The sequence below is a fragment of the Hypomesus transpacificus genome, chromosome 15, assembly GCF_021917145.1.
Source record: "Hypomesus transpacificus isolate Combined female chromosome 15, fHypTra1, whole genome shotgun sequence".
Classification (NCBI taxonomy): Eukaryota; Metazoa; Chordata; class Actinopteri; order Osmeriformes; family Osmeridae; genus Hypomesus; species Hypomesus transpacificus.
Genome location: NC_061074.1, coordinates 6,288,648 through 6,309,369, shown reverse-complemented (window position 1 = coordinate 6,309,369; position 20,722 = coordinate 6,288,648). Strand labels below are relative to the sequence as shown.

The following is a 20,722-nucleotide window of genomic DNA, read 5'->3' as shown; positions in this document are numbered from 1 at the left end:
GCCCCAACCTTTCCTATGTCTTCTCAGTAAACCCTGAAACACTAAGCGTCAACCTGAATCTCCTCTAAGTGACCACGACATGATCATCCACTTTCTAACTTCTTCATGCACTTTAACTTCAAGGAAACTTCGTAAGACAACAGGGCCTACCGACACAAAACATCAAGACCTAATAGTGGTACGTGACATAGAAAAGGAAGAGGTAAGTGCAAAGAACATTTGTGGTTTAGAAACAGAAACCTGAATGACAGTGAATGAAAACAAAAATATTGCACACAGGGAGAATAAAACAGTGAGGTAGGTAACTTATAGGAAGATTTATCAGTAACCCTGGCAATATTACATTGCTATTATTCAAATGTGTTATATTTGAAGTATTGTGATTGCTATTTAGCATACCAGCCAAAACATGTTTTCCTGATTATTATGACGATGATGATGTTTTACGTTACCATAGAGTTCTACACAGGCTACCCTCAAAACTTCATCTGCAGGATATCTTGAATGCTTTTTAAATATGCTGTACTAGTAAGAGGAAACTAGGTTAGAAAAAGTCAATAGACTTTTAAATCTAGGAAGGGAATTTAAAATGCAGTTGAACTTAGTTGCAGTTTAAGTTTAATTATCAAAACTATTTAAATTGTAGTTCACACTTAAAAGGAATCAAATACATGATGAAATGTGTCAACCCTTAGGGATGGTAATAAGGCAATTATGAATATTTTAATATTTACATACTTTAAATTGTACAATACATAACAATTCGTTAATGTTGACCATCACAGGTAGATGTTTGGTGTCTAAAAGAACAAAGCAAAATGGAGAATGTAAGATAACAAACGACAATAGGTTCCTCTGTCACATGACATGGTCTAAAAGAAGGAATAATTATTAATTAATTGATAACTAAATGCTTAATGAATGGGACCTGATGATATGCTTTGCCATGGCTACAGGCGGGTTAACCCTTGAATGATGACTTCTTATCATTTAATGTGTATACAGTATGAAAGTAAATCTTGCTACTGTAGGTCTTGCTAGGTCTATAAAATGCCAGTCTAATCATGTTACATTACATTAGGTACAACCATAACAGGTACAGGAACAACCATATATGTGAAGAAACAGTCCAAGACAAGCCAAAACTATGTTTGTTAAGAATTGAGAGCTTGAACTGCTGCAGCTAGTGAGCGGTGGTTGTGGTTGGAATCACTGACAAACAGAACTGAGAGTGTACTGGAAAATTCTCAGGGTGAAAAACAACTTTACCGGTAAAGATAAACCTTTGTTTGCCGGCAGTCCATCTTCTGTCCCAGAAACCCACATTCATAACCCCCCAACACACACACCCACCCACCGCCTCTTTTGATCCTCTTGTTCTTTTCTGATATGTTTGTTCAAAGAAAATATTTTTGCAGCTGACTAAATTACTAAATGCACAGTTAACAATACACTACTACATGGTTTATGATTGCTTTCTCGCAAACATGCACAACATTTCTGTCTTTTTCTTTAACCTCATACCATCCCGTTAAAACAACACAGACAGCAAAGTGGGTGTGCAAGTTCACCTGACTGTGGCCAGTAGCTGTGTGCACCATTAGCTTTTTAGCACATCAGTTTCATTGGCAGTAGGTTTATAATAGTTATTGTCACCAATATATCTAAATTTTCAAGCCTTATTTGCCCTAGTGGTAAAGAGAAAACACCACAAACTAATGCTAAATATGTATTTTCCCAGCCATTGACACCCAAAATAATGTAGATGATGTTTACATTGTATATAACAAAGCTCAAATCAGTTTGAACCACTCCTTTCACATTGCAGGTGGGGTGGTTTCCAACCAGTCAACTTGTGTGCAGGAAATGATGTCACAAAACTGTGGGGAAAGTGGATCGAAGTTGATTAGGGTGCACATTCTGGTGTATCTGCTAGCTCTACCATTCTGCGAGTCTTTCCTCCCAAACTTCTGGTCCCGTGTGTTAACCCTTTCCTGGAAGTCCAACACACATCAGGAGATGACTGAGCAGGCCATCCTCAACATCACCCTTGAGACGTTGAGCAGCATCAACACACATAAGCATGCCCATAGACAGAACCAAATGAAGGTGTGCTTACTCAAACACACACACACACACGCATGCACACACTATCCTTAGATCCAGTCTTTGTTGTGCACACGTATAACGTAAGCTGACAAATTAGCTAAATAGTATTCACTGTTAAACATGCACATGCATAAAACGCACACACAATGCATAGGCCCGTATGTAATCATGGAATAGTTGCTGATGATGCTCACCTTTCCTCGTCCTAGTCTGACCTGGGTCGGGGGTTCTGGCGAGCTGTGGGGGAGGTGGTCAAGTCAAATGCAGCCATGGACTTCCTGAGCTCCACTCGCTCCAATCCGGTGTACCACTTTGACTCTGAACGTATTGAGGACGCTAAAAAGATGCTGCAGTTGCTTCAGTCCCAGACTGTATTATCAGTGCAGGCTAAAGATTACCAGGGGGCCCGCCACAGTCTGGGCCAGCTCTTCCACTCACTGCAGGTGACCCATATATACATTCATGGATGAGTTTTTTTTTTTTTATGAAAATAAGTGACAGGTTTATTTGAGCATTGAGACACCATAATGGCCTCTTGTTGATGCTTGGTACTTGTTCTCAGATTCTTCATTCTGACCATCAGTGAAGCTAACTGTTTTGCAGTACAGTTTATACAGTAATTTTTTTGATGACAGCACTTTAATTTTTTTGATAAACATCACTGCGTAGGAGTGCTCAACAATATTTTGACTCCATCATCATGACAATTGTGATTTTGTTTCGGTGGCGCAGGACTTCTACAGTCACAGCAACTGGGTGGAGATGGGCCAGCGTTCTATCTACCTCCACCTCCTCAACCCAGACGAGCCTGCCCTTCCTGTAGCCACAGGTCCGTTCTCACTCTGCTGATACCCACTACATCCTGATACCCACCACAACCTGATACCCACCACATCCTGACACACACCACATCCTGATACACACCACATCCTGACACACACCACATCCTGACACACACCACATCTGATACACACCACATCCTGACACACACCACATCTGATACACACCACATCCTGACACACACCACATCCTGATACACACCACATCCTGACACACACCACATCCTGACACACACCACATCCTGATACACACCACATCCTGATACACACCACATCCTGATACACACCACATCCTGACACACACCACATCCTGACACACACCACATCTGATACACACCACATCCTGACACACACCACATCCTGATACACACCACATCCTGACACACACCACATCTGACACACACCACATCCTGACACACACCACATCCTGACACACACCACATCCTGACACACACCACATCTGATACACACCACATCCTGACACACACCACATCTGATACACACCACATCCTGATACACACCACATCTGACACACACTGACACGTCTCAGCACACCTGCCTAGTTTTTTCTAAACTACATTTCTTTGATAAATTGCTACTGTGATAAGATAGTATAATCAGATATGCCACAGTCATCAGGTCCCATTAATTAACAGTCACAGATGCATACTGGTCTCATTTTTGGTTTCCTCAGAGGACACTCCTACCTGTATGGAGTGTTTCAGTGCCACCTGCAGAGACAACCTCCTACAGGCTCAGCAGCGCCCCCTGATGCTCACTACTGGCTACTTCAGCAGTGATCCTCCCAAACCTCAAGGTAAATCTCAACAAATTGTGAAATCTTTTAATTGTTACATTTTTCCAAGGTTACACTAAGTAAGACTGATAAGGGCCTATTCTGTTTCTTTAACTTAAATGAACTGGATTTGCATGCATGCCCCCTGCCTAAGTTCAAATGTTGCTTATTGACCACAATACATTTACATTTATTCACTTAGCAGACACTTTTATCCAAAGCGACTTCCAAGAGAGAGCTTTACAAAGTGCATAGGTCACTGATAATAACAAGATAGCCCCAAATCATTAAGAGTAGCCAAAAACATGAAGCACACATTGTGAACAACCAAAATAAGTGCCAAAGGGAAGAACCATAAGAGCAAGTAGTTAAACAAGTTAAAATTAAACAACATGAACCACTATAAGTGCAAGTGTACCTGTGGAAAAACAAGCAACATTAAAACAATATATCACAGCGAGTACAAACATTTAACTCACTTACCACTAACCACAAGAGCAACAAGTCTCTAAGCAGAGTCATTGTGATCCTTGAGGAAACTAACAATCGGGTCACAATATCTTGAATATCCTATACAAACTCTGTGTTGCTCAGGAAAGTGCAGTCATGGTGGGATCCTGGACAGCAGTCGCCATCAGGGCGCTAAGGGGGGCATCAACAAGGACAGTACCTCTCCCCTCTTCTCCCCTCACCACTACCTCCATGCCCAGGCAGCCAGACTCGCAACCGCGGCAACCATCAATGTTTTGAGAGACCTTCGAGACAATGCTGGCCCCTCAAGCTTCCTCCGGTAGAGTGAATAGTAACCAACTGTAACAGCTTTAGTGGAAAAAAGTTTAAATATAGCAGCAAGAATATGGAGTTTTTGGCGTCATTTTATCTCTTAGAAATGAAATTGAATAGAATAGCACATTGTTCTCAGACTCTATGTAGCTCTTATGTCACATCTGTATAGATTAGGTCAAACAAGCAGGCTCTAAAATGTTTTGAGTTTGTGACAATCCTTTGGGCAGGCTCTTCAGTGTGAAGCAGCCACCAGCATTAGTGTTCGTCATGGATACGACAGGCAGTATGTTTGAGGAGATCTCCGCGGCCCGCCGGCGTGCCCTCTCCATCATCCAGGCTCGTGCCGACAGCCTTGAGCAGCGTGGCACCTTCCTGCTGGTGCCCTTCCATGACCCAGGTGGGCATGGCTGAAACCCACGGTTGTCTTAGTTTTTGTCGCCATTCTTAATGAGGAGTGTCTTAACCACATAGCCTTCATAGGAAGGCTAGGATGTGTTGTGATGTTGTAGTCTTAGCCCTTCCCCTAGCTCCAAAAGAGTATTGGGACACCACTAGCTCTCACGGGAACGCGCAAAACCAAGGGGAAGGGGTAAGGGGAAGGGGTAAGGGGGAGTATTGGGATTCGGCCTTATTCAACGCACTATAGCCAAACAACACGATTGTTTGTACAGTGTTGAAGAATGTGTGGGAAGATGGTGAGCGGGAAGATGGTGAGTGTGTTGGTCTGTTGTTGCAGATGTTGGACCAGTGTTAGAGACCGATGACCCAGACCAGTTTATGCTCTACATGGAGAATCTGATGGCTCTGGGAGGAGGAGACGAACCAGAGATGTGCCTCACTGCCATCCAGGTATGGATGATTCATTGCCTCGTTTAAGCAATGCACAAAAATTGCAAAGCATTGCCTTTGAATCTTCATGGCATTCAACAGAAATATTCTAAAACAGTACAGTGTTTTCTATACACAGTAATTATATGTGTCATACTATCAAGGCCGTAGCCATGGAGTCAACATTGGGGGGGACAAATATTTTTTTTAATGATAATTCCGGACAGCGTGCGTGGTTGCCTGTCGTAGCGTAGCACATGTATTATATGTACCCCCAAAATGTATTATGATTACGGCCTTGCATACTATACATTTACACATTTAGCAGACGCTCTTATCCAGAGTGACTTACAGTAAGTACAGGGACATTACCCCGAGGCAAGTAGGGTGAAGTGCCTTGCCCAAGGACACAGCGTCATTTGGCATGGGAATCGAACCAGCAACCTTTTAATTACTAGCCCGATTCCCTAACCGCTCAGCCACCTGACTATACATTATATGATGACATGTATACATTTATCTTGATTTTCATTATGGATCTTACAAATGTGTTTTTCCTGTATCAGCTGGCCCTCACTCATAGCCCAGCCCTATCTGAGATATTTGTTTTCACTGATGCCTCCCCTAAAGATGCCCATCTGTACAGTGCAGTGAAGGCCCTCACACTAGAGAAACAATGTAAGGTAAGACTCCTTGATTCAAAGTATCAGACTTGATACATGCAGTCATTCTTCAGTCATGCCACTCCAATATGTTATTGTGTTTTATTCCTCAACATGCAGTGCTAATGTATAGCAAGAACCCTTTCTGGACCCTCCTCGTTATGGCTTGTGACTGTTTTCCTGTTATCCAACCCAGGTGACCTTCCTCCTCACTGAAGACCCCAGTCTGGAGATGGTGAGCCGAGGGAGGAGAGAGACTCTCTCCCCAAACCGCTTCTCCCTCTACACCTCCCTGTCCTCTGTGTCCGGAGGCCTCACTATCTTCACCTCCAACTCAGACATCTACAGAGTCTCTACCATAGTGGAGGACAAAACCTCTGCTGACAAGGTACAGCTCCAAGTTTGCTGACTATCCCAGAAGCACTTTCTGAATCTTACTGATGTTCAGATACATACAGAAACATACTATGTCACTTGTAGACTCTACACTTTCGGAACATATTTATGTTCAAATACATAAAGAAACATAGAATGTCACTGGACTAAAGGTATTAGTTAAACAGGTTTGTAAAATGTTTATTATTGTACTGTAATACAAAGCTTGTCTCCCTCTGCAGGTCACTCTGCTACATGCAGAGAGTGACAGTGCCTCTGTGTCCATCCACTCCTTCAGAGTGGACAGTGCAGTGAACACTGTGACCCTGCATATCACTGGAGACCTCACCGAATATACCCTGACCAGTCCAACAGGTGCAATATAACACAGCATATTCTCACAGACTCATTCAAAAACATACAAACACACACACAAACCTCTCTCCCTCTCTTTCTCTCTCCCCAAGGTCGTAGCCAGTCTCTGTTGCAACACCAGAGTCCCCTGGCAGAGCTGCAGCAGTCCAGGGGTCTGTATCGGATCAGTTTACTGTCCCCTGTGGAGCTAGGCCAGTGGCAGATGACCTACCGGGCAGAGGGACACACCACTTTCAAAGCCATAGGTATCACAACTGTTACACAGTGATCACTGACTCAATGAAAGACCTACAGAAAGACTGGAGATGCTGGGCTACATACAACTTGCAGAGTTGCTGAACTGAGGCTTTGCATTCACTACAGCCTCATTTGATCCTGCTCATAGACCACATGAGTAGCACTCATTGAAATTCATCCTTGGTCTGTAATTGTATACCCATAGGTGACAGCAGTGTAGACTTTCTGTATTACTTTGCTGTGGAAGCCAATGAAACACATCCAGGCCTGGCCAGGGTAGAGGGGAATCCAGTTGCAGGTAAGAAGGAGTGGCTGTTACTGTTATCGACCATAATGTAATATTTGTTACATTTACATAAAGGAATTTTCCATGAGACAACGGCAGTCAGGCCAGTCTTAATATCTTGTTACCTTTTTTCAGGTGTTCCAATGTTTCTAGTCCTGGTTGTAACCGGCATTTTGCCCAATGAGGAGGTGTTTTTCAGTCACGTGACTCTTCTTGGAGCCAATGGGGAGAGCCTCCAATTAATCTCACTTAACTCCTCCTCTGCATTTGGGGAGGAGCTTGTAGGCAGAATGGACTCAGTTCCCAGAGAGCCCTTCTGTGTTAGACTGTCAGGTAGAGACAGGAATGGGAACGAACTGCAGAGGATCTCTACAGAGATGATACAGCCAACTCATGTTCAGATACAGGTAATTGAAGACTGTACAGACGGAATCTAAGAGACAGTCTAAGAGATACATTTACAAACACTGTACAACAGAAACAACAGTTCAAATACAGCAATGTTACTGATAAGTTGTAATCATTCAAACAATCAATTAAACATGACTGGCAAGCACAACTGCTTTGTACAATTCATGGCACACAAAGCAAAGTTAAAAGGTGTCGATATAGTGAATTAATAAAGTATGTCCAACACTCTCTTTCTCTCTTAGGCGCTGTCAGCCCCACGCCAGGTCCCTGGTCACACCACGTCAGTAGATTTTAATGTCCTGAACCATGGGCCAGCCCGCCTCTTTTCTCTGACTGCTGTTGACGACCATGGATACCTCTCCCAGAGAGGACCTCAGTTGTGAGTGGGGTCACACAAAAAAGTCTAACTATAACTACTATGGATTGATATATTTATACACGTGTAATATATAGCACTATATCCATTGCTAAATATGAATCTTTTAATGTGTTAGGTTCCCAGTGGGAGAAATGGGGTCTATTAGAGACAAAGTGGACATCCACATTCCAGGAGAAGCAGAGGCAGGAGCGGCAGTCACACTGACCCTTACAGTGGAAGCTTTGGACTCTGCAGACTCCAACTATGCAGTTCTCCACTTGATTGTTGTCCCCCTGGTGAGACCAACAGAATGCAACATACAAAACTTTCATGCAAAGCCTGGTTGATGCTAGCAGAGATATTCTATCTATTATTATTTTACCATAGTTAAAAGACTACGTAGTCATCATTAATTTGACACATTTTATAGTTCCTGCCTTTGCTCCTGGCTCTCTTACTCCACAGGATTTGGACATGTCCCCCCCATCCTGCTCCCCTACACCTGCGAAGCAAACCTGTCCATCTCAGTGCACAGGCTCTAGCTGGAGTGTTAATCTTGCTGTCACAGACGAGGGGCACTCAGGCCTTTCTTCTCTCCAACTCAACCTGGGCCAGGGCACCCTCACCCTGCTGCATGGCCCTGCAGCTCTGGGAGATGGGCCTGAGGAGGACCAGCCCAGTCTCAGCAAGGATCAGGAGACTGGGGAGCAGGGAGGTCAAAAACAGGAAAGGCCCAAGTTGAAACAAGGTGACCCCGCCATGAACGTGTCGGCGTGGGTCGGAGAGTCAGGCCACTTGCCCCTGTGGGTGACATACAGCTCCAGCTGCTGCTCCCCACAGGCTGAGCTTCTGGTGTGGGACAGGGCCGGAAATATGAGACGCTGCCATCTGACCTCCAGCCAGCAGAGGGGGTTTGAGGAGAGAAGCGAGGAGACAAACAGAAGTGGAAACACAACAGCAGGCAATGTTTTGTTGCTTTTGAGTACTCTTTTCATGATAATTTTGTAGTTCAACATGGAGCATGAGCAATTCAGCTGTACAGATATGGACTGTACATGGAACAGGCCAACAGTGACTCAAGTAGCATTCTCAGGATACTCCCATAGGTAAGATTTACATTCTGACGGGATCATGCAAAGCTTATGACTTCAGTCTACTTGAAGAAGAAGAAAACATCCTCATCTTCATCAGAATGAATTATATTTCATAGCTGGGGCCTGTTCTAGGAATCAAGTTCAACATACTATCTTTTAATTATCTGGCTTCACTAAGACTAACAACCACAATTGCCTAAGTGGTTCCACAGTGGTAATCAAGTGCTGGTCTAACCTTTGTGATTGGTTGTGTTTATTACAGTCCTGCAATGCTCACAGATACTTGATTTATTTCATTTGTTGGTTGCTATCAGGATGAATAGTTTATTTCAGAAAATATAACAAAAAGTGCTTCTCAACATTACCTACCCTGCCTTTAACTCAATCCATGTTTTCCCAATCTACATGAGCACGATCATGTACAGGGAATGGTGTTTGCTCCTAATGACCAGTTGCAATCATGGACAAGTCTACCAGAGCCACATATTATTGTCGAAGTCAAACTATTCATGCACTGAGGTCACAGTATCTTCTAGACACAATGATTAATTTTTCCAAGAAAGATTGTTCAGTAGGCGGTGCTTTCATACATGATGATCTGTAATCTGGAACATAACCTGCTTCGGAGCAGTTAAACCTGAAGTCCCCTCGCTAACCCCAAATCTTGCTTCGTTGTAGGCCCCTGGTAAATGGAGGACCAAGGTCTGTAGGCCTATGGTTGTAAATGTTTGATTTTAATTGTTTTTGTGGATTGAGAAGCATGCAATACAGTCTTTAAACATATTTAATGTGTAAGCAATTGTCTCAGACAAACAATCCTATTGTAGCCTGGGCCTACATAATTTATGTAGGCTACAATTGGATTGTTCGTCTAAGATGTAGATAACATAACACAACCCAACACAACACACATAAAAAGTGTGTCCATGTTAAGTTAATGACCTCAGTGTTGGATATATAGGTGGTATTCTGAAAACGTCACCATAAATACAGTACAAGCAGTCATTATCAAAAATATACTTCAAAATCCCTGCAGTTCTCCACCCAGCCATAAACAAATAAACATAATTTGACATCATACGCATGTCAAAACAGAAAACCTTTCTACAGACCCTTGTGTCATTGATATTTGTTAGTTGAAACGGGATGCAATTGACTTATTTAGTATGAGCAAACAACAAGTAACAGCGTTAAATTGGTTAAGATCCCTCCTCAGTTAATTACGACCAGGTAAATAATGCCCATTCCGTACTACCTTGACGCCTACAGCCACCAACCCAGAACAGAGCAGCAGCAAACAGGGGAAGATCGAGAGGAAGATCCTATTTCTTGAGTGCTTGGGTTCTATAGAGAAATGAAAACATGGAAATAACTACCTGGATATGGCAAAATTAAGAAATGATTATGCCCAAAAAAATTATGATTGATGTAAAATGTAACATAATGAACTTTTGATATATTACTTTCCATATACAACGATATGGAAATATTCAACACAAACAACATCTCATCTACAGTAAAGCAATGACATCTGAACTTGTACAGTGCTTCAAGAGAATCTAAAATAAAAATAAGGACATTTTCACAGGTACAACAATACGTTTATATACTGTTAAAGTTAAATTTGAATGTCTATATAAAATGTTATTTTATAGTGAAGGACTCACCCCAGATCCTGGTGATATTCCCCTGGACACTGCTGTGGACCACCACACAGCTATAGCTCAGGGAGTGCTGGGATCCCAGTGGGACAGCCAGACTGGTCCTGAGCTGGTAGGTACCGTCTTCATTGGGCAACACCTCTCCTCTCCTCACCCCCTGCACCAGGGGGTGCCCCTCCTCACCCAGCCACTCCACCTGTACCTCCCTCGGGTGGAACCCTGTCACATGACATGTGACCTCCACCTCAGAGCTGCTAGATCTTTCAAACAAGCTGACATCAGGAGCTGGGAAGAGATTGGAACAGGTCGTCACATACTGTACACTAAGGACTGAGATCAAATATTAGGTTAGGTTGGAAAGAAGTGATAGTTTCAGAAAAGGGTTTGATTTGAAAGCTAAAGTCTACTAATCAGGTTAACACCTCCCTGAGGTTAACCAAAATGTGCCAATGACTCCTTCAATACCATGCATATTTACCTTTGGATTTCAGCAATTTAGAACTGAACTGTAATAGTTTCTTGAGCCAAAGGATGCATTCAGATTCGTAATGGTTGGTAATTCGAACAAGATCTTCTGAGTTTTGCTCCCTTGATGTTTTGTAAAAGCGAGCTTCAGGAACTACAGCTGTCCATTGTTTAGTCTGCACATCAAAACTGATAAAATCTTTGCCATCATAAGCGTGGCTCATGAGTGCCACCCTGGTTCCGTCTGAATTCCAACCACAGTGACCCTGAGCTTGATACAAATGATCTATGGCAAGGAAAAAGACCATGAGTACCAACAAATTCATCAGCAAATTTCAATAAACAAACATAAAAAAAGACTATTTGGATATGGGGACCCTCCAGTAATAACAATGTTATGAAAAAAATGTTACGTCGTCACAGATAACATATTATCAAGAAGAAATGCTTGTTATATTGCAATTCATTCAGATGAACCCTCAATTGAAACACTGAAAAATATCAGTGTTTGGGAAATGTAGGCTATTTGGTACAAATTATTCGCCTTACCATGTGAATGGTTGAAACGTTCACTTGTTAGCTGGACTGCTTTTTCCATTACATGTCGATTGTATTTCAGGTTCCGAGTAAGTTCCTTCCAGAACTCACTGCCTTCAGAATGGTTCAGCCATTCTGGCATTGGGGTACCAAAGTCAGAGGAACTGTTGTAGTAATAAATTATGTGATCATCCAACATTAAAAACTGGATGTGTTTGTGATATGAAACTCCCTGGGTGGCAATACAATGGCGATGAAGAGAATGAGGTACTGTAAATGAAATTGAACATTTGTTTATTTATGGACAATTAAGAATCAACATAGTATATCTCTCAACAATAACAAAACAGCAGATAGCTTTTACCAGTTCACATTATATGTATACATATATTAAGTTACATTAAATATTTAGGATTACACTGTGTGTGTATATATATAGGCCTATATTTTGTGTGTGTGTGTTTCATTGTACAGCACCTTCTAACCTTTGTTTTGAAATGAACAAATGACTTCGATTTGGGCATAATGTTGCCTCCGGGAATCTACTTTATCGCCAGAGTGGGCACGCTGGGCGTAACACACTTTAAAGACCTACTAGCCTGCCTTTAGCTTTAACGTCAGGTAAACACAAACGTGTATCTAATCCATTTTCACTGTATTTGTTTATACATTAACTCACCTGCGTTCGAAAAAGTAAATACTAAAATAAAAAATAAGTTAATCATCTTTGCTGTACAATTTGTAGCGAACAAGAACCTGACCAAGTGGGCCTATAGTAGACATGAAACTGAAAACGAAACTTGTGTGTTTCTACTTGCAAACCCTCAAGATACATCTGGTTGATTTCAGTTTGTTTTCCGTAGCAACGATCGAGCAAAAAACGAAACCATCGATATTTCTTCCGTACGTTTCCCGAACATGCTCGTATTTTTCAAGAGACACTTTAGCTCCGATGGCTTTGGGAACGGCCCATAAACTAAGATTCGTCGTACGATGGATTATATGATCAATTTAGGCTTGCGACGCCTTAGGGAAACGCAACTTTTATGTAAAACAGCTACACGTGTTCAGTAAATGATGTGGTCTTAAAACTCCAGAACTACCTGTTAACAAACATTTCTCAAACTTCTCTTTCTCTGACATCTAGGCAATACAGCCCTACATGAAAATCTAACATGCTCACTCTTTTGTCAGACATTTCAAAACACAGACATATCTTGTATATTCAAGATTTTTCAGTTCTTGCTTATTAACTTACATTTAATGTCAACTCAGATACAAACATTCACTATATTCAGTAGACCTACTTGGTGTTTTATTGAACAACTTATATTGTTATATAATTCATATATAGGCTATTTTTGTGCTATACATAAACATCTCCACCTCACAGCTGCTGTATCTTTCCAACAGGCTAACATCAGGAGCTGGGAATATTTCAACAGGTAGATGTGGTTCACACTGACAAAATGAAACTTTGGTAACACGCCATTGGATCCCATTCACCAATCTCACTGAGTTAAAAAGGTCAGTGGGTCCTGCAATCTGATTAAGATGAATGAGTGTAAGTGTGTATCTTTCCCTTTTGGTTCTCTGACTTTTGGTGGAAACCTAACATGACAATCAAACACTTGTGCTAGTAGTCACAAACGCTAGTGGTCAGAAAATAAATATTTACAGTTCTACTGGTTAGTAGGTTCAAAGCTCTCTTTGCTGGATATATTGTTTGGAAACTAACAGCTTGAGGCATTACTGTAAAACAATCGGTACCTGGATGTATCTAGAAGTCCAACTTTTGAAAAGGCCATAGTTAGTGTTGTCAGACACAAAGCTGTGAAACAAGTCCATAGTGGTAGGAATTGGTCACTTGCAGTCAATGAATACAGCTTTAGTTCTTCATTAAGCCACCAGTAGTGGCCTTGGTATAGACACCATTGACAGTACAACTATAGTACGATGGAAAGACAAGAAAACGTGAGCGATAGGAAAGGTGAATATGTCTGGATAAAGGAAGGAAACAGGAATGCTATTAAACACAGAGCACTGGCTGAGATGTTTGGGATGAGGAAGAAGAGAAAGGCAGATGAGGATTCAGCGGAGGGAAATATTGAGGCAAGGGGCCACTGGGGAAGTAAGGTGGAGTTTCTCCTGGCAGTAGCCGGAAATGTTGTAGGCCTGGGCAATGTATGGAGGTTCCCCTACCTTTGTTATAAAAATGGTGGAGGTGAGTGCCCAACATAATATGATGTAATACTTCACAAACAGGGTTAAAGATAGTCAGATGGTTTAAACTTTGGTTTGTTCTCGATACGGAAATTACTTATGGGCTGTTAAATCTACCGTCATCATTAATTGATCTTGTGTAATGTCACAGAGGGTTACGATTAATAAAGGTGACAGATATGAGTTAACTAAGTCAAGATTCCAAATGAGATTTAATTCAGTTAGAATTGTAATGTCATGCCATGGAATGGATGGTCAACTTCTGTTTGACTTCTTCTGTGTGGACAGGTGCCTTCCTGGTGCCGTACCTGCTGTTCGTGGTGACATGTGGCATGCCCTTGTTCCTGCTGGAGACAGCCATGGGCCAGTATACTCAGCAGGGGGGGATTACCTGCTGGAAGAGGCTGTGCCCACTGGCAGAGGGTGAGCACCTCTTCATCACTGTCAATATCCACAATGGAGGACTTACTCCAGACACGCTTTGCTTTACAAATACCTTGTGTCCTAGTTAAAACACTGTAGTTTGAAGGACCACATTTCAGACATGAGTTCTATTTTTTTTTTAGCTTTAACCTTTTATTCATTTATTTGTATTGTTTCATTAGAAATTATCACATATAATTTGGATTTCTTTAGAAAATAGATTTTAAATCACCATAGGATATAAGGTAAGCTCAAAGTATACTGTCAAATGGAGTAGGACTAAGAATTCCAATGCACTTGTTGCAAAATGTCAGATTTGCAGATTTGTCATCTACTTGGAACTTGAACTTGAAATGTAAAACTTAAACTACAAATACACGCATAGTCAGAGATTTGTATTGAACCATACAGGCATGGGTGGTAACTTGTAACACTTTGCAGCATTATTATATATTAAACAGATGCAATGAGTTTCATACTGGTGTTACAGTTCAGCTAGAGAAACCTTTCTGCCTGAGAATTTGTTCTCATTCTAGGGACACACGTCAACAAGCACTAGCTTCCAAAGAGTGTGAGGGACAAATAGACTAAAGATTAGGTGGCACAAAGTATGATGACATTGAAGTTACAACCAGCTGTCAAGAATCAGATACATTCTTTGCCGTTTTATTTTTAACCAAGCAAAGCCATGGTTCTATCATTTTTTTGTACACAATGTATGTATCATTTTTGACAAATGTGCTACTGTAGTCTGCTTATCCAGAGATAAATAGAGTTAAAATGTTACTACATGTGAGGTCAATTGCATTCATGTGTGAGTGTATAATGACACATTTATTTCTCAAAGATCTAAACTTATTTTAGTGTGAGAGCTGGTTTATTATTCATCTTGTTTTTTGACATCAAGCTTGTTTGATTTGGTACTTTACTTTTCTGAAGTAAGACGTGAAGAAAATAAAATGTTTTTTCCAACATAGAAAGGAAGAAAATAACCTAACATTAGACATCAGTTCGATTTTTCTGACACAAACATTCACACAGAAAATACATCTTACAAAAATACAAGCTTTTGCTAATATTTCTTAGGTATTGGCTATGCTGGCCAGCTGATTCTCTTGTATAGCTGTATGTGCTATATTATCATCCTGGCCTGGGCTCTTCTGTACCTGCTCTTCTCCTTCAGTTCTCAGCTCCCCTGGGCCAGCTGTATCAACTACTGGAACACTGGTAAATGTGACAATGGTCAACCACATAAACTCCCTGAAATGTCACTGTTTGTGAATGTGAGAACTGTCTGTGAGAAAATATACCTTTATACATGTTCTGCTTGATTAACCTCCTCACACCATAATGTGCTGTTCTATAAGTGTGCTGTAGTTTTAAGATGATACATTTTTTCCCCAAAAATGTTATGGTAAACTGTCTACAAATCAAAATGGCCCCAATCTAAATGGAGGTTACCTGAAGGATCAATGCATCTGCTTTTCTCGAAACAGATGACTGTGTGGATTTACGAAATATGTCCCTCAACTGGACGCATCAGGCCAACTCAACCTCTGCTGCCACAGAATTCTGGGAGTGAGTTGATCTAGAAACATCTTCAACTAACCCAATATTATTATCTTCCTCTCATCTTAGCCAAATGCAGCAGTACTTTCCCAAAAGTAAGAACATTTATTTTTGTCGTTGTTCAGACGGCGTGTGCTGGCTATCTCTGGGGGAATAGAAGAGGTGGGCAGTATTCGGTGGGATGTGACGCTGTGCCTTGTCGTTATGTGGGTCGTTTGTTACTTCTGTGTCTGGAAAGGGGTCAAGTCTACAGGCAAGGTTTGTGTGTGTATGTGCATCAAACTGGTTAAAAAGATTGAGTTACAGCATGATCTGTTATAATCAGCGTCACTCTGACAACTTCACTACCAGCGTGATACAGTTCATCATTTTCATCAGCAGGGATTCATAATCTAATTGGAAAACACTGGCTGGTATGTATTCTCTTGTCCTGTGATTGCATACTAACATCTCTCCAGGTGGTGTATTTCACAGCAACCTTCCCCTATGTGATGCTGTTGATCTTGCTGGTTCGTGGACTCACTCTGCCTGGTGCTCTACAGGGGGTTGTTTTCTACCTCTACCCCGAGCCCTCCCGGCTATCCGACCCTCAGGTATGTGGCAATCGGTGAACGACTTCCAGGTGCCAGGTCACATGATCAACACAATGAACACCAACATCATATCACAGCAGGGAAGGCCTGTAAACAGAAATTGGTTTTATTTGAGATTAAAACAACTTTTACAAACACAATAATGAAGCTTGCCTTAAAGAAAGTAAGGGAGATCATATATTTGTATGTTGTGCCTTTACTGTAGGTGTGGATGGAGGCTGCTTCACAGGTCTTCTTCTCCTACAGTGTTGGGGTGGGCTCCTTAACTGTACTTGGCAGCTTCAACTCTTACAACAACAACTGCTACAAGTAAGTCCAAATGATGCTCAAAGTCAAGAGTCATGATGGTGGTAAAATAATTTTTGGAGGAGGGAAGTTAAAACCAACTGATTGTTTGAGCAATTCAGAAAATATTGTTTGAGATGACTTGTGAAGTGACTTGTTTGAGAGACAACTTGAATGTTGTTTACATGTACATTTCTATTCAGTTTAAGTGGGAGTAAGTGATAGCTTTTTGTTTTCAGAGACTGCCTGTGGCTTTGCTTGCTGAACAGTTGTACCAGTATTGTGGCTGGCTTCGCAGTCTTCTCAGTCTTGGGCTTCATGGCTCATGAACAGGGCGCCCCTATTGAAAAAGTGGCAGAATCCGGTAAGACAGCAGTACTTAAAGTAAAGGAACCAATTGAAGGAACTCAAAAAAACAGATAACAAGTAGATCAATTAAGTAGATATAAATCAAATGCTGGTAAATCATATTATTTTCTATTCCTTAATATTGGTTTCAGGGCCTGGCCTGGCATTTATAGCATATCCTCAGGCTATAGCCATGATGCCCCTGCCACAGCTATGGGCAGTCTGCTTTTTTATCATGATCATACTTCTAGGTGTGGATACACAGGTATGACTCACAAACATCCAGCGCACTTCATTCTAAACATAATCAAACCATGATATGTTTGAAAATGAGCGAGAAAATCAAGAAAATGCAATCTCCATACTGTGGGCCTAGGTTAGCTACAGCATGGTCATTACTTCCTTCTCCTCTCAGTTTGTTGCCATGGAGGTAGTGATGACGTCAGTCACAGACGTGTTTCCCAAGATTTTGCGCAGGGCTGGACGCAGGGAGCTCTTCCTCCTCCTCTTCTGCCTCACCTGCTTCTTATTACAACTCATCATGGTCACAGAGGTGTGTGTTTGTAGAGAGAGAGAGCGCGATGGTGCTATCAAGTTATTTTAAAGGCAACAGTGCGGAGCTGTTTTTAGCACATATCCTGTAAATAATGAAATCCCACTTAATAAGAACAAGAGGGATGTTGTTTTACTGTTGTGAGTCTTTAAATATTTTGACCCTTGTTCTCAGGGGGGGATGTACGTGTTCCAGCTGTTTGACTACTACGCCTGTAATGGAACATGCCTGCTCTTTCTTTCTGTGTTTGAGTCTCTAGCTTTGGGATGGCTATTTGGTAAGTATCTGAGGTCAATGCTGCAGAATGAAAAAGGTGGTCATAGGCTTTTAGTCATATGCTTTGAAAAGCTGTGAAGAATGCATTTGGTCCGAGTGGAGTTTGCACTAAGTCGCAAAGAATTTGGTAAGAATAAGTAAAGTTATGGTCATGGGATGTATGGATGGGTAAAACTCGCAATTTCACATTTCCCCTTGTACTTCATTTCGGATACATAGGGGAAATTAACCATTGTACAGGTTTGCCAAATGACAATTAAAACAAGGTATCAAATGCCATGACATTGCTGTGTGCCTGTACATTCCACAAATAACTAACTGACGGACTTACCAGGGGCAGAACAGATGTGTGATATTATCAAAAACATGACAGGAGTGAGACCTAACATCATCTTCAAGCTCTGCTGGCTTTATCTCACCCCACTGGTCTCACTAGTAAGTACATTTTGTAGCTTCAATTAGAAATAATGCAAACATTTAATAATTACTGTTCATATCAATAATAATGAAACATTTAAAGATATAATGTGACATTTATTGGTCTGAACATTTAAAGTTTACTTAAGCAAAATAAAGTTTAACATGCCACCACCAAGTTTACCACAGCCCCACATGGAGTCAGGAAAGGAATAATATCAGTAGTTGACAGCAACATGACACAAAGAACCTGTTGCGTTGGATCAAAGCATACATGCTGACATCTCCCAGGTGTCATTCATCTGCTCTTTGGTGGAGTACCAGCCCCTGACCTTCAACCGCTGGTATGTGTACCCAGCCTGGGTATATGTGACTGGCTGGCTGCTAGCCCTCTCCTCCATCCTGCTAGTGCCTGGATGGGCTCTGTTCCGGCTTGGGACTGGCCCTGGGTCCCTCCGAGAGGTAGGAAACAGGAGGGGCATACTCTGGGGAACTCAAGAGGTTTGTTGCCATGGTTCTTTGGTGATTGCTGGTTTACAGGAAAGGTCTATGTAAACAAGCTTGTATTTTTGTTCTCAGGAAGTAGCAGTAAGCAAAGGACAACTTTCCAGAGACAGTTTTTGAGTATAGCTGCATGTTGTAGAACCATTCAGTTAGCCTGAATGAAATGTTTTCATAATGATAAGAATAATTATTTTGATAAGAACAATGACAACAACACAATACATGGTGATCATTCTCACTTTTACACCCCAGCGTTTCTTTCACCTGTGTCAACCTGACCATGACCTCCCAGTGACCTGGAAGAAGAAGTCTGAGCTCGAGAAAATGACTCTCGAGCTGAGAAAGGCATCTTTATTGGAAGCACGGACATCTGAAGTTCCCAAACAATTATCAGAACTGATGATAAAATTATGATTTATCTTGACTGCCTATACTACAGTTTCTTAATTGATTGTATCTGTCTCTCTGTCCACCAAGGCTTACAACATGAATTCTTAGCTAATACGTCACATAATGTTTTTTACCTGGCAGTCTCCCCCTGCAGTTTCCATGGCAGCATAGGAAGTCACATTCTCATTCTGTAATTTGTAAACTCAAATTAAATATTATTTTACGGGGAACATCTGAGCCATCTCATTTGTCTAACCGATTTGTTCATGTAAATAAACACAGAAAATGTATACAACTAATCAATAGGTGTATTAATACAATATCATCATCTACATTAATAATGTTTGCACATGGATAACACATTTTTTGTTTTTATTTGTTTGGGAGAAAAAAAGACTGTAATAGCAAAATAATACTTGGTTGACCATAGCTGCTTTATTATCTCATGAAGTCATGTATAATTATGAGCATTGGCAGAGCTATACCTTAGACGTAAATCAAAGCTTATAAAAACATGAGAAAGACAAACTCGTAAGATAATACTTGAATCAAATCTACAAACACAAGTAAGTTATGCCACTAGGACCTCTCCTCACTCTGAGCTGTGTTTGACTAAGCAGCCAGTAGCCTGTGGATAGTGGTCTTTAAGCATCAACGAGCATTGATGTATTACAATATACAATCAATTTGACGTAGTTGAACTGAGTCTGTTGAAGTAAACAGTTGTTCTGTTTTTTATTAAGTGAATTTTTAAGATACTACCTTAAAAGTCATACTATGAAGTCAGATGAGAAATAGTTATACTTATGAAGTAATGCACATTGTCTCCCAATCTGGCTCTACATTTCCACTCTCACATTTTATGATAAACAATATTTAAAAGTAAAAAATTCAGATGCAGTATTACAGGTCGTGAATTGAGAAAAGGCAACAAGAAACTGCTAAACGTCACCAAATACGGCTATCAACCGTTTTTTTGTCTGTTCCCTGACTAAAGCAGAAATATACAGCTTGAAACTTGTGCAGTCTATCAGTTTCCAAGTAAAAAATATTCAAATGTCATCAAACCTTTCCTTTTTTCCTTCCATTTGAGCTTCAAGTTTTTCAAGCAGACCAAAACAACCCTGTAACTAGTTGTTCTGTGGAGGTGTCAAGTGGAAGGGGTGGGGATAACAAGCATTTTTAGGACCCTCATGCCAACAGGAGCCTGTTTTAACTTTAACAAAGAATATTTAATACAAATTATAGAACATTAATTCAAATATCAGAGCACCAAAAATGAATCTCCTTCCATGGGCTCCTCCTCTAACAGCGACTGGACT

The 20,722-nt window shown here is 41.1% G+C and overlaps 3 protein-coding genes across 7 annotated transcripts; 2 read left to right on the top strand and 1 right to left on the bottom strand.

Annotated features, from left to right (window-relative positions):
* Positions 1-66: 66 nt before the first annotated feature.
* vwa7 (von Willebrand factor A domain containing 7) lies at positions 67-11,399 on the top strand. 3 transcript variants are annotated; one of them, XR_006957173.1, is made up of 18 exons: positions 234-297; positions 1,829-2,109; positions 2,319-2,552; positions 2,842-2,938; positions 3,643-3,765; positions 4,339-4,534; positions 4,758-4,927; positions 5,267-5,379; positions 5,925-6,041; positions 6,217-6,408; positions 6,638-6,770; positions 6,863-7,015; positions 7,213-7,305; positions 7,429-7,700; positions 7,947-8,083; positions 8,199-8,358; positions 8,528-9,168; positions 10,812-11,399. XR_006957173.1 is itself a non-coding variant. In XM_047035649.1 (17 exons), the coding sequence occupies exons 2-17, from the start codon at positions 1,867-1,869 to the stop codon at positions 9,068-9,070; spliced, it is 2,976 nt and encodes a 991-aa protein (XP_046891605.1). In that variant the 5' UTR covers positions 67-202; positions 1,829-1,866; the 3' UTR covers positions 9,071-9,434. The 3 variants fall into 3 exon arrangements, 2 of the variants coding, with proteins under 2 accessions (XP_046891605.1, XP_046891603.1); XM_047035649.1 differs by lacking the exons at positions 234-297; positions 10,812-11,399 and adding an exon at positions 67-202 and having other exon boundaries at positions 8,528-9,434; XM_047035647.1 differs by lacking the exon at positions 10,812-11,399 and having other exon boundaries at positions 8,528-9,434.
* On the bottom strand, positions 9,925-12,809 carry LOC124477690 (major histocompatibility complex class I-related gene protein-like). The gene is made up of 5 exons (XM_047035653.1): positions 12,499-12,809; positions 11,832-12,089; positions 11,296-11,568; positions 10,824-11,102; positions 9,925-10,500 (listed from the first exon to the last, which is right to left on the bottom strand). Exons 1-5 carry the CDS (start codon positions 12,542-12,544, stop codon positions 10,373-10,375), a joined length of 984 nt encoding a protein of 327 aa, XP_046891609.1. The 5' UTR covers positions 12,545-12,809; the 3' UTR covers positions 9,925-10,372.
* On the top strand, positions 12,265-19,654 carry LOC124477689 (sodium- and chloride-dependent GABA transporter 2-like). 3 transcript variants are annotated; one of them, XM_047035652.1, is made up of 15 exons: positions 12,265-12,440; positions 13,233-13,346; positions 14,331-14,465; positions 15,552-15,692; positions 15,962-16,043; positions 16,160-16,292; positions 16,493-16,627; positions 16,833-16,936; positions 17,152-17,276; positions 17,413-17,525; positions 17,676-17,813; positions 17,988-18,090; positions 18,424-18,524; positions 18,798-18,968; positions 19,263-19,654. In XM_047035652.1, exons 3-15 carry the CDS (start codon positions 14,375-14,377, stop codon positions 19,422-19,424), a joined length of 1,599 nt encoding a protein of 532 aa, XP_046891608.1. In that variant the 5' UTR covers positions 12,265-12,440; positions 13,233-13,346; positions 14,331-14,374; the 3' UTR covers positions 19,425-19,654. The 3 variants fall into 3 exon arrangements, with proteins under 3 accessions (XP_046891608.1, XP_046891607.1, XP_046891606.1); XM_047035651.1 differs by lacking the exon at positions 12,265-12,440 and adding an exon at positions 12,645-12,722; XM_047035650.1 differs by lacking the exon at positions 12,265-12,440 and adding an exon at positions 12,780-12,867.
* Positions 19,655-20,722: the final 1,068 nt, after the last annotated feature.

Coding starts and splice junctions, on each gene's coding strand:
- vwa7 (XM_047035649.1), top strand. CDS start 1,867: ATGATGTCACAAAACTGTGGGGAAAGTGGATCGAAGTTGATTAGGGTG. Junction 5,380..5,924: donor TGTGCCTCACTGCCATCCAG/GTATGGATGATT, acceptor TTCCTGTATCAG/CTGGCCCTCACTCATAGCCC. Junction 6,042..6,216: donor CACTAGAGAAACAATGTAAG/GTAAGACTCCTT, acceptor TATCCAACCCAG/GTGACCTTCCTCCTCACTGA.
- LOC124477690 (XM_047035653.1), bottom strand. CDS start 12,544: ATGATTAACTTATTTTTTATTTTAGTATTTACTTTTTCGAACGCAG. Junction 11,103..11,295: donor TAAATTGCTGAAATCCAAAG/GTAAATATGCAT, acceptor ATCTCTTCCCAG/CTCCTGATGTCAGCTTGTTT. Junction 10,501..10,823: donor GAATATCACCAGGATCTGGG/GTGAGTCCTTCA, acceptor ATTTCTCTATAG/AACCCAAGCACTCAAGAAAT.
- LOC124477689 (XM_047035652.1), top strand. CDS start 14,375: ATGCCCTTGTTCCTGCTGGAGACAGCCATGGGCCAGTATACTCAGCAG. Junction 17,814..17,987: donor AACTCATCATGGTCACAGAG/GTGTGTGTTTGT, acceptor CCTTGTTCTCAG/GGGGGGATGTACGTGTTCCA. Junction 18,525..18,797: donor TCACCCCACTGGTCTCACTA/GTAAGTACATTT, acceptor GACATCTCCCAG/GTGTCATTCATCTGCTCTTT.